The sequence below is a fragment of the Lipophrys pholis genome, assembly GCF_963383615.2.
Source record: "Lipophrys pholis genome assembly, chromosome: 2".
Classification (NCBI taxonomy): domain Eukaryota; kingdom Metazoa; phylum Chordata; class Actinopteri; order Blenniiformes; family Blenniidae; genus Lipophrys; species Lipophrys pholis.
This window is the reverse complement of record NC_137636.1, coordinates 39932333-39944466: the sequence shown is the minus strand read 5'-3', so window position 1 is coordinate 39944466 and position 12134 is coordinate 39932333. Positions and strand designations below refer to the sequence as shown.

Genomic DNA, 12134 nt, shown 5'->3' with positions numbered 1-12134 from the left:
AAGAACTCTTGGTTCTCAGAGTGCTGGCTTACTGGAGGTTCCTAGCTTTTCTAAAAGTAGAATGGAGGCAGAGCTTTCAGCTTTCAGGTTCCTCTGATGTGGAACCAGATCCCAGTTTCAGTTAGGGAGGCTGAAACAGGCTCTACTGTTAAGGTTCTACCCAAGACTTTTCTATTTACTGAAGCTACAGTGAGGACTGCTTCAAGACACTTTCACTCTCTCTCTACCTCTCTACCTCTCTCAATACCTCTCTCTACCTCTCTCTTAATCTCTCTCAATACCTCTCTCTCTACCTCTCTCAATACCTCTCTCTATACCTCTCTCAATACCTCTCTCTACCTCTCTCTTAACCTCTCTCAATACCTCTCTCTCTACCTCTCTCTATACCTCTCTCAATACCTCTCTCTTAACCTCTCTCAATACCTCTCTCTCTACCTCTCTCTATACCTCTCTCAATACCTCTCTCAATAACTCTCTCGCTCTACCTCTCTCAATACACCTCTTTCTACGTCTCTCTCTCTACCTCTCTCTTAATCTCTCTCAATACCTCTCTCTCTACCTCTCTCAATACCTCTCTACCTCTCTCTTAACCTCTCTCAATACCTCTCTCTACCTCTCTCAATACCTCTCTCTACCTCTCTCTTAACCTCTCTCAATACCTCTCTCTCTACCTCTCTCTATACCTCTCTCAATACCTCTCTCAATAACTCTCTCAATACCTCTCTCGCTCTACCTCTTTCAATACACCTCTTTCTACCTCTCTCTCTCTACCTCTCAATACCTCTCGCTCTACCTCTCTCAATACACCTCTCTCTACCTCTCTCTTTAACTCTCTCTTTCTCTCAATACCTCTCTCTCTCCCTCTCTCTACCTCTACCTCTCTCAATCTACCTCTCTCTACCTTTCTCAATACCTCTCTCGCTCTACCTCTCTCGATACACCTCTCTCTACTTCCCAATAACTCTCTCTCTACCTCTCTCAATACCTCTCTTTACTTCTCTCAATACCTCTCTCTACCTCTCTCAATACCTCTCTCTACCTCTCAATACCTCTCGCTCTACCGCTCGCTCTACCTCTCTCAAAACCTCTCTCAAAACCTCTCTCTCTACCTCTCAATACCCCTCTCTCTACCTCTCAATACCTCTCTCTCGACCCCTCTCTACCTCTCTCAATATCTCTCTCTTAATACATCTCTCTCTACCTCGCTCTACCTCTCTCTACCTCTCAATACCTCTCTCAATACCTCTCAATACCTCTTTCAATACCTCTCTCTACCTCTCTCAATACCTCTCGCTCTACCTCTCAATACCTCTCTCATTACCTCTCTCAATACCTCTCTCTCTACCTCTCTCAATACCTCTACCTCTCTCTCTATCTCTCTCAATACCTCTCGCTCTACCTCTCTCAATACCTCTCTCAATACCTCGCTCTACCTTTCTCTCTACCTCTCTCAATACCTCTCTCTCTACCTCTCTCAATACCTCTCTTTCTACCTCTCTCAATGCCTCTCAATACCTCTCGCTCTACCTCTCGTTCTACCTCTCGCTCTACCTCTCATTCTACCGCTCTCTCTACCTCTCGCTCTACCTCTCGCTCTACCTCTCGCTCTACCTCTCGTTCTACCTCTCTCTCTACCGCTCAATACCCCTCTCAATACCTCTCTCAATACCTCTCTCTCTACCTCTCTCAATACCTCTCTATCTCTCTCTACCTCTCTCAATACCTCGCTCTACCTCTCAATACCTCGCTCTACCTCTCTCAATACCTCGCTCTACCTCTCTCAATACCTCAATACCTCTCTCTCTACCTCTCTCAATATCTTGCTCTACCTTTCTCTCTACCTCTCAATGCCTCTCTCTACCTCTCAATACCTCTCTCTCTACCTCTCAATACCTCTCTCTCTACCTCTCTCTACCTCTCTCTCTAACTCTCAATACCTCTCTCTCTACCTCTCTCAATACCTTGCTTTACCTCTCTCTCTACCTCTCTCAATACATATCTCTCTACCTCTCGCTCTACCTCTCGCTCTACCTCTCATTCTATCTCTCTACCTCTCAATACCTCTCTCTCTCAATACCTCTCTCTCTACCTCTCTCAATACCTCTTTACCTCTCTCTCAATACCTCGCTCTACCTCTCTCTCTACCTCTCTCAATATCTCGCTCTACCTTTCTCTCTACCTCTCTCAATACCTCTCTCTCTACCTCTCTCAATGCCTCTCTCTACCTCTCAATACCTCTCTCTACCTCTCAATACCTCTCTCTCAATACCTCTCTCTACCTCTCTCTCTAACTCTCAATACCTCTCTCTCTACCTCTCAATACCCCTCTCTCTACCTCTCTCAACCCCTCTCTACCTCCCCTACCCATACCAGGGTGTTTCCATCTCTCTGTCTATTCTGTCCCTTCCTCTCCTCTATCCTCCAATCTATCTCTCTGTCTATCCATGATCCATTATCCGTGATAACGACTGATGGGATACAAGTTTAGTGGGCAATCAGAACATCAGTGGATCATATGAGATGACAGATTCTCAGTGTGGTTGATTAAAGGTTGCCATACTTTATAGGATTATTGTATCCTAAGCAGTGAGTATGTTATCTTTTCTAAAGTTGTGCAACTCAGTACTGAGAGCCACAATCCAACTCGTATTGCAAGATCAATTTTCTAATCGGTACAGTTCCGAGGGAGTTTCCTTTAATTTTTTTTCAATTCAATTTTATTTGTAAAGCGCTAAATCACATCAACAAACATCTCAAAGCCTCTTACAATGATAGAGAACAACAGAACCCAACTAAACCTTCCAGAGCAGCAGATGGAACAAGCAACAGTGGAAACCAGGAAAAACTCCCTCTCAGGAAGAACAGTTCATAAGAAGTCCCTCTTCAGGAAGAAAGGGGGCGGAGCCTAGACTCTGGAAGGGGGGGGGGCATCCGCCTTGACCGGTTGGGGGGAGAAGTACATGGGATAGGACAGGGAGAGAGAGGAATAGAAGAGGGAGAGAGAGAGGAATAGAAGAGGGAGAGAGAAGAATAGAAGAAGGAGAGAGAGAGGAATAGAAGAGAGAGAGAGGAATAGAAGAGGGAGAGAGAGGAATAGAAGAGGGGGAGAGAGGAATAGAAGAGGGAGAGAGAGGAATAGAAGAGGGGGAGAGAGAGGAATAGAAGAGGGAGAGAGAGGAATAGAAGAGGGAGAGAGAGAGGAATAGAAGAGGGAGAGAGAGAGGAATAGAAGAGAGAGAGAGAGAGAGGAATAGAAGAGAGAGAGAGAGAGAGGAATATAAGAGGGAGAGAGAGAGGAATAGAAGAGGGAGAGAGAGAGGCAGACAGGCCAGAGAAGTACAAATACTAAGAAAAGTCTATGATGAGCGTTGGTCTGATGATGAACCAATCTCAGTCTGGAGTTTAAGGGCCGTGCCGTTGCGGTGGGGTCTCGGTGCTGTGGGGGGGTCCCGGTGCTGTGGGGGGGTCTCTGTGCTGTGGGGGGGTCCCGGTGCTGTGGGGGGGTCGGGTAGTAGGACCGTGGTAACTCCACTCTGGGAGTCTTGGGTCTGATCCCCTGGATCCTGCTCCCCTCCTGTCAGGATCTGGTGGCTCCAGTAATGTTGTTACACAGAGAGAAAGAAAGAAAGACAAGAAACAGAAGCTCCAAATGTAGAGTTCCTCCCTTTAACGGGAGAGAGGAAATCCCCTCAGCAGTCTAGGCCTAGAGCAGCTCAACTTAGTGCTCCTATTTTATTCCTAATGAGAAGCTCTATCAAAGAGGAAGCTTTTTAGTCTCCTCTTAAATAAACTAATGGTGTGGGCCCTTCAGACCGAGGCTGCTAGTTGATTCCAGAGTAAAGGAGCCATATGGCTGAAACTCCTGCCTCCTCTTTTACTTTGAAGGACTTTAGGGATTACCAACAGTCCTGCATCCTCAGAGCCAAGGGCTCGTGGAGGATGAGACCCTTCTAGAAGTTTCTCCATATAGGACGGAGCCTGGTGATGAAGAGTTTTAGATGTGATCAGAAGGATGTTGAATTCTATTCTAGATTTGATGTGAAGCCAGTGTAAGGATGCTAAGACTGGGGAGATGTGCTCTCTTCTTCCAGTTCTGGTTAGTAAACCTGCAGCAGCGTTCTGCTCTAGCTGGAAGATCCTAACAGAGGAGTTTGGACATCCTGACATTAGGGAGTTACAATCATCTCATCTTGAAGTCACAAAGGCAGGAAGCATTTGTTCTGCATCTTTGAAGGACAAGAAGTTTCTCATTTTTGCAATATTCCTTAGATGGAAGAAGGCTGTCCTGGAGACATGTTTAACATGGGACATAAAGGACAGATCCTGATCAAAAATAACACCCAGGTTCCTAATATCACTGTTAGAGGTTAAGGTAATATTATCTAAGGTAATCAGACTATCTGAAAAGTAATCCCTGAGCTTTTTAGGACCTAGGATTAGAACCTCAGTCTTGGATGTGTTGAGCATTAAGAAGTTGATAGACATCCAGGACTTAACGTCCCTGAGGCAGGACTCTAGTTTAACAAGTTGGTCGGCCTGAGTGGCTTTAACTGATAAATAGAGCTGAGTATCATCTGCATAACAATGAAAGTTAATGTTGTGTTTCCTAATAATATTTCCGAGTGGTAACATCTAGAGATTAAACAATCTGGGTCCGAGGACGGAGCCTTGTGGTACTCCACACAGGACCCGTTCATGTATTGAAGATTTGTTATTTACATGAACAAATTGAAAGCGGTCAGATAAATATGATTTAAACCAGTTTAAGGCTAAGTTTTTAATGCCGACGCCATCTTCTAATCTCCTTAAGAGTATATTATGATGGACAGTATCAAATGCAGTACTAAGGTCCAGAAGAAGTAAAGCAGATAGAAGAGCTCTATCTGAGGCCATTAGAAGGTCATTAGTAACTTTTAGCAGAGCAGTCTCTGTACTGTGGTTCATTCTGAAGCTGGACTGAAGGTCCTCTAACAGATTATTCTCCTGCAGATAATCCTGGAGTTGTTTAGCCACTACTTGCTTCAGCGTTCACATGAAAGGGGCGGAGCTTGCAGCGTCTGACCAATCACACACAAAGAAACTCTGCAGAGCAGTTTACAGATTACTGAAGGGTTGATCTGGAATAATGATCTTAATAATAATGCTGACGCTGACAGAACTGCAGAACCATGAATTAATGGAAGCAGAACTTCTGTCGTCACGGTGATGAATTAATATTCCAACAGGAAACACACTCACACGGAGGAACCTCCTCCTCAGAACCTCCTCCTCAGAACCTCCTCCTCAGAACCTCCGCCTCAGAACCAGTGGAGGTAAAGTAAAAGAAGAGCAGTGAGGAAGCTCTGCCTGGAACCGTTCTGCTGGAATAAAGTGAAAGTGACTCCGTTTCTATTGTCCCATGAATTAATCTGCTCTAATCTCACCAAGTCAGCATTAACAAGTCAGGAAGGTTCTGGTTCTGGCTGCAGCAGCAGTGTTGCTTTGAGCTGCTGGATGGGTTTGAATTCTTCATAATCTCAGAGATTAACTGCTTCTCTATGGTAGAGTCAGCTGCTCTGCAGGGTTTCTCCCTCTGTGATTGGTCACACGCTGCAAGCTCCGCCCCTTTCAGGTGAACGCTCTGATCCTGGAGGGAAACTCTGGTTGAACGTGTTTCGGATTACTGCTAATCTGGATCGTGCTTGTCTGGATCAGTCAACCCAGGAAACAGAGATCCTGATTATGGTCATCACGCTTCCTAGTACAGCCTCTGTTGATCCGAATGATCCTGTGAGAGGATCTACCAGTGGCCGTATTAACTTTTAAAGCATTCCATTGCCAAACACTGTTTATATTTCCACCCTCCCCCACCTGTTTGTCCCAAGTAGAGTCTCAGGTGTGAAGAACCAACGCTGCTTGTGGTTCCACACACCAAGCTGGGAACCCGAGGTGACTGTGGTTTGAAGCTCTGAAACCAAAGCTGTGGGATGCTCTTCCCCTCCAGCTGAGATGTGTTGACTCCTGTGGTCCAGTGATGAAGCAGTTCAAAACTCTAATATTCAGGCAGGCCTTTGACCTGCAGCTGCTCAATCTTACTTTGCTCTATAACCATGTCTGTTTTTTCTTGCTTCTATACGCTTCATGATCTGATCGGTTTGATTTTGTCTGGTTTTAGTGCCGTTAAGCACCTTGTGACTCACGTCTGTGAAAGGTGCTATAGAAATAAAGTTATATTCTGTCTGGATGATCCTGTGAGATGATCTTGTGCAGTGGATGTGGATAATCCTGTTACCGCCACTCTGTCACATGCAGCTTTGCTTCCTGAAATGCCCAAACCTCCAACAGGAATCTGGTTTCAGTTTAGACCTTGATTCTACTTCAAAGCAAACAACCCAAACAGCAGTGTCAGGACCACAGCTTTGGTGTGTTGCTGGAGGGCCATAGGGCAGGGGCGTGAGTCCTCGAGTGTCGACATCCTGCACGTCTTGGATGTCTCCTTCCTTCAGCACAACTGAATTTACTGATCAAGTCCAATAAAGATCCCCTTTGCAATTGGGTGTGATGCAACTCGTAAAGACCTGACACTTGCAAGATGGCGAGCTCGGAGGACCGCAGCTCCACACGTGCTGTCCAGGGTTCATTCAGGGTCATTGCGATCAAACTGTGTTCGACCAGCTAAAACTTACTTTCTGTGGTTTTTGTTGTTGTAATATTCACTGTCAGGTGGAAGTATGCCTACAGCAGTATCCTAGAAGTCCATATTCAGCGTTCCAGTAGGATGTGGTCCTGGTCCAACATCAGACAGCACCGACTGAACCTGAAGGCTTATAAGGCTGCCTACAAGACCAAACTGCTGTGCCAGAACAAAACGGGTCTGGAGACGGACAAACAGATCCAGGTAAGTCTCCAGCGGTCCAACGTCTCACACACCAATTGCTGAATTCACCTTTCCATCTTACTCCTAAGCTTTACCAACAATTAAATGACCCACTGAGGGAGTTGGAGCATCAGTACTTTTCAGCACCAGCAGATGACTTGACAAGTAAGATCAATTCAATTCTGGGTAAATTGGGCCAAATACAACAGACCCATGTCAAAGCACCTTCACAGAGAAAACCAACAATCTAACATGAGCAAGCATAGGCAACTGTGGAAAGGAAAAACTCCCCTTTTTAATAGGAAGAAACCTGCAGAACCAGATTCAGGTGGTGACTTTCTGCTCTTCCAGGTGGAGTGAGGGGATAGAAGGAGGGAATAGGATAATGAAGAAAAGAAGTTCAGTGTAGGTCCTTCCAGCAGCCTAAACCCTCAGCAGCTGGACTAGAAAGTGGTCCATGGTCCTGAACTAGCACAACTGTAAGCTTTACTAAGAAGAAAAGTCTTGAGCCGAACGTTCACAGTAAAGACTGTCCGCCTCTTTAAACCCCGTTTCCACTGCACAGAGTGCAGGAATGGTACGGTTTGGTTCGGTTCGGGTTTCCACTGCACAGAGTGCAGGAACGGTTCGGTTTGGTTCGGGTTTCCACCGCAAGAATTGTTAATGGTCCTGAAATAACCGCTCCAAAGGTAGAGGCTTTTCCGTCGCCCTTGCGTCCAGAGCTCCGAAAGGCGGAGGCGTTCCCCGACGGCGGAGTTCCAGAACCTGCCGGAGTGTTCATACACGGAGCTACGGTGCGCCGGCCAGCAGCTTGAGACGCAACGCGACAATCGGACGGCGTCCACACACAGTGCGTCTGTCCTCGCATCGTGGAAGTTGCGGCTGTCACATTAGGGGTGTCACACCGCTGTCACATCGCCGGTGATGTGACAGCGGTGTGACAGCGGTGTGACACCGCGGGACTGGAGCTGACCGGCTTTGTGCTGCCGGAGTGAATCCGGTGTCACTTCGCCGGGGCGACGTCACCAGTGCCGGCCAGTGTTCACTCTCTCAGAACCAACATGGAGGTTGCAGCTGCAGCTCTGGCTGCAAAAAAGAAGTGAACTGAACAACTCGTGCAAAGCGAGGATGTAAACTACAGCAACAACAGAAGATTCATAAGGTCCAGTTCTGTTGCACCGTCACATATCTGAGGAGCTCTAAACCCGCACTACATTTTAACCTACGTTTTGCAGAGGAAACGCTGCAGATTTGACTCTGGGTAGCTTTACCGTACCGCTCTGTGCCGCTCCGTGCTGTCCGTACCGCTCCGTGCCGCTCAGTACATCATTTCTCTCTCTACAGAACAACTTGTGTTATGAGTTTAGGACCAGCAACCTGCAACAGGTCCAGGCCGGTTGACGCTCCATCACCATCACTAACCTGATGAGTCAGGCGGTGGGTTAGTTGTTCTGCCTCTGAGTTGTAAAGTCTCCGCTGTGTGTCGGTAGGACCTGGAGAAGATTCTGGACGTGTTCAACATCACTTTGGTCCGGCAGCAGGCTCAGATGGAGGTAACATGTTGCTCTTACAGCAGGACCTTCTCATTCTGTGGGACTGTGTGTGAGTCTGTCTTTAAACCTGGTTGGACTGTGGACTGATGTCTCCCAGGTTATCCGGTCCGGACAGAAGTTAATGGGAAAGAAAGGAGCAGGAGGAGGAGGTGGAGGTGGTTTCTTCAGCAGTTGGTTTGGAAGGAAGGTGAAGAAGGAGGAGCAGGCGGAGCAGAGCAAGGAACCAGAGAGTAAGTGACTCTGTCCCACATATCAACCCAGACCAGGACTATGACAGAAGGTGTCTGTTGGCTTTCAGGTTCGGGGCTGGACCAGCTCATGACCGCTGAGGAGAAGGAGAAGCTCTACACTGCTATCGGCTACAGTGGGAGCTCCCACAACCTGGCTTTACCCAAGCAGGTACCGTGGAGCAGGAGCTAAGTCTGGTGGAGGCAGTGGAGACTGTAGGACTGAATGCTCACTCTGTGTTTCAGTATGTTGCCGTGGTGGTCAGCTTCCAACTCCTCAGGACGTCCGTGACCATCAGAGAGCAAGCTGACATCCCAGAAATCCTCAAGATCCAGATGATTGACCTGGGTACCAAGATCTGCCAGAGACCCGGCGCACAGGCCGTCAGGCGAGTCATTTTGTCACCATGGAAATGTGTTTGTGATACTTGATCACGTTATTGATTCACAAATCTCCACATATATTGCTGAACCATTGATTAGGTTGAGTTTGGCATGAAAAGCTATGAGCTGTGCGTGTGTCCCCCTGCAGGCTGGAGGTGGCGCTGCAGCACTGGTTTGTCACAGGTCTGCAGCAGCAGGGCGCAGTGCCGTCGCTCATTGCGTCAGTCGGTGACTCGTCCTCGTCTCTGCTCAGTGTGGTGTTTGAGTTGAACCCTGAGGAGAGTGCCAGTGACCAGCTGCTCCGAGTTCACTCTCAACCCGTAGAGATCATCTACGACGCGGTAACCAAGTGTGTCTTCACCACTGTCGCTCCCACAGCTGCAGCTTTTAGAACAGCCTGTTTCTGGTTTGTCTTCAGCTGACGGTCACCAGTATGGTGGACTTCTTCAAGACAGGGAGAGGAATGGATCTGGAGGTGTTGACATCAGCCACGCTCTCCAAACTGGAGGAGATTAAAGAGAAAACTGCCACAGGTGATCCTCATCCCCACTCATCCTCATCCTCATCCTCATGTCTTCAGTGTGCAGGAGTGAAACTGCATGAAGCTGATAAACACACACCTCCTCTGGGTGGGAGGCCCGAGGGCATTTAGTAGGGCGGTCTGGTAGGGCTTTTCCACCCAAAAGAACCAGGTTCTAGTTCAGGGCCGGTACCTTGGCCAGTTCTTAAATGGGCACCGCCAAAGAACCGGTTGTTCCTCCATCTTTAACGGAGCCAGTGAGAGCTACGTCACTGCGTCACTCCAAAACGTGATACGTCACCGATTTCACCGATTCATCCAGGAACCAGGAGACGGACTGTCCCAGTGGTTTGGTCCGGGTCGCTCCATCTAGTCTGACCTGAACCTCAGATGAAAACATTGAGTCTCCTCGTGTCTCTATTGGGTTTTTTAACATCTGCCTTGTTTTAGTCTGGAGCCCCGGAGTGGCCAGAGAGAAAATAATAATAAGAAGAACACGTGAATGATAGAACGCTGCTCTACAGCCGTTTCCATGGTAACCTCCGTAAACACTCTGATTAAAGTTCTCTTTCACATGAAGCCATTAAAAGGCTCATTTTAGCTCTAAAAACTCCAAGTTTTCATTTCCAGTAGTTTGTAGTTTGTTTAGTAGTTCCTGAGGAACCAGAAGTCTGGCTTCATTAGAAAGAAGTTCTGTAGAGCGTCTCATAGCGGAGCGCCCCCTGCTGCCTCATGCAGACCTCAGCCTGCGGTCAGAACGCCAGACAAGACCTGGAGGTGGAGTTAGTTATGATGATGTCATCATGAAAAGTCTGAAAAGAACTGGTTCTAGATTCTAGATCCACCAGCTGACTGACTGGAGGAGCTCTGTAGCTCTAGAACCACGGCTCCGCCATCGCAGATTAAATGATCTCGTTTCCTCATATTAACTTCAGGGAACATCTTATTGTATCGTTCCCACATGTTATCTTTATGTTTTTCTCTAGAACCACTCCGGGGCTCCGTGTTCACTGTAGATCTCAGAATGCCAGTTCAGTGTCTCTTCCACCTTGTAGGCAGCGAGACCTCCGGCGGTACCTCCGCCCAGCAGCGCAGTGGGGCTTTGGTGGTGGAAAGACAAAGAACTGGTGCTAAACCTGGCCCTGGACCAGAACTAGAATCTGGTTCTTTCCGGTGGAAAAGCCCCCTGGGTGGGTTTCCAGAGGGAATGGCTGGCCGTCTAAGGTTACTGGATTCATACTAGTTTTAGTTCCCATGAAGTGATCACATTTGCATGTCATAACAAACAAGTGACAAAAGAAAGAAGTGCTCAGTGTTCCTCCATTCACCAATATTAATAGCAAGTACAATTAAAAATGATAGAATGAACAAGATCAAGACAGATAAAAACAAATGACATGATGAGAGCTTCAGCTGAGAAACGTGATGAACAACAATTAAATTAGAGAAAGTGCAGTGTCACTGCTTCTTATTGGGCTCAGGGACGGTACCGGAACCAAGCTGCTGTTCTAAAAGTCCTCCGTCCATGGGGAAGAAGCTGAAATTCAGCTTGCAGAGGATAGAGTCATTACAGAGGATGGAGTCATTACCATCCTCTGTACCTGGTTAGTGTAACGGCAGGCTGGATACCACTGTGGTTCACCAACAACAGGACCATGTCACTGTTTGCTTCAGTCACTTTCTCTTGATCTGAGGTCTGGCTGGACCAGGGCGCCAGTATCTGGACCAGAATGCCAGTATCGGGACCAGGCCGCCAGTATCTGGACCAGAATGCCAGTATCTGGACCAGGCCGCCAGTATCTAGACCAGGGAGCCAGTATCTGGACCAGGCCGCCAGTATCTGGACCAGGGAGCCAGTATCTGGACCAGGGTGCCAGTATCTGGACCAGGCTGCCAGTATTTTTTAACCTTTAGTTAAAACAAATTTTGACCATATCTGTTGTTTGAGACATGTCCAGTTGAAGTAGGACTCCTCACACCGCTGCACTGTACTAAACGTGGTTGGCGAGTGAATCCTGGGCCACAGAAAGGTCTGTGAGGACGTCTCTATGAAAGTCTGAGTGGACAGAACCAGAGGAACAGGGTCACTGAGTGTTTTGGGGTCTCACCTTGTAGAAACTGTTGGGTATGGTTTAGCTTTGGTTGGCTCCACCTCCGAGGTCTCTCGTCAAGATTCTGGTCAATTCTGATCTGCGCAGGTTTGTCTCACATCATTGAGACCAGGAAAGTTCTGGACCTGAGGATTAACCTGAAACCATCCTACTTGCTGCTCCCACAGTCGGGCTTCTACAGCGCCTCCTCAGACCTTCTTATCCTTGACTTTGGTAGTTTCCAGGTGAGTCCTACATACGCTACCCCGTTTATTCAACCTGCCGTTTACCCATGCCCTGCTTGTCTCTGTCCTCTACCTGCATCTCACCTGTCCTCCACCAGTCCAACAGTGTTTTTGTTTTTGTTTGTTGGAGGTACTTAAGCACCGGATAACCTAGTCTTGCATGAGGATATTTGTTAAAGTCACTCGTGGTCACCCCACGATGAACACGTACAAGGTCCTGATCTTGATTACTGATTAGTTGGGTGTGGGGTTCTTGGGG

General features: G+C 47.6%; 1 protein-coding gene across 1 annotated transcript in view; it reads left to right on the top strand.

The window, feature by feature from the left end:
• Positions 1 to 12134, top strand: part of vps13c (vacuolar protein sorting 13 homolog C) — a 124320-nt gene that overhangs the window by 26551 nt on the left and 85635 nt on the right. Inside the window, exons 14-21 of the mRNA XM_080493439.1 lie at positions 6703 to 6877; positions 8347 to 8409; positions 8507 to 8639; positions 8708 to 8808; positions 8883 to 9025; positions 9169 to 9361; positions 9439 to 9553; positions 11739 to 11875. Of these exons, the coding sequence (XP_080349565.1) occupies positions 6703 to 6877; positions 8347 to 8409; positions 8507 to 8639; positions 8708 to 8808; positions 8883 to 9025; positions 9169 to 9361; positions 9439 to 9553; positions 11739 to 11875 (1060 nt within the window). The remainder of the gene's footprint in view (positions 1 to 6702; positions 6878 to 8346; positions 8410 to 8506; positions 8640 to 8707; positions 8809 to 8882; positions 9026 to 9168; positions 9362 to 9438; positions 9554 to 11738; positions 11876 to 12134) is intronic.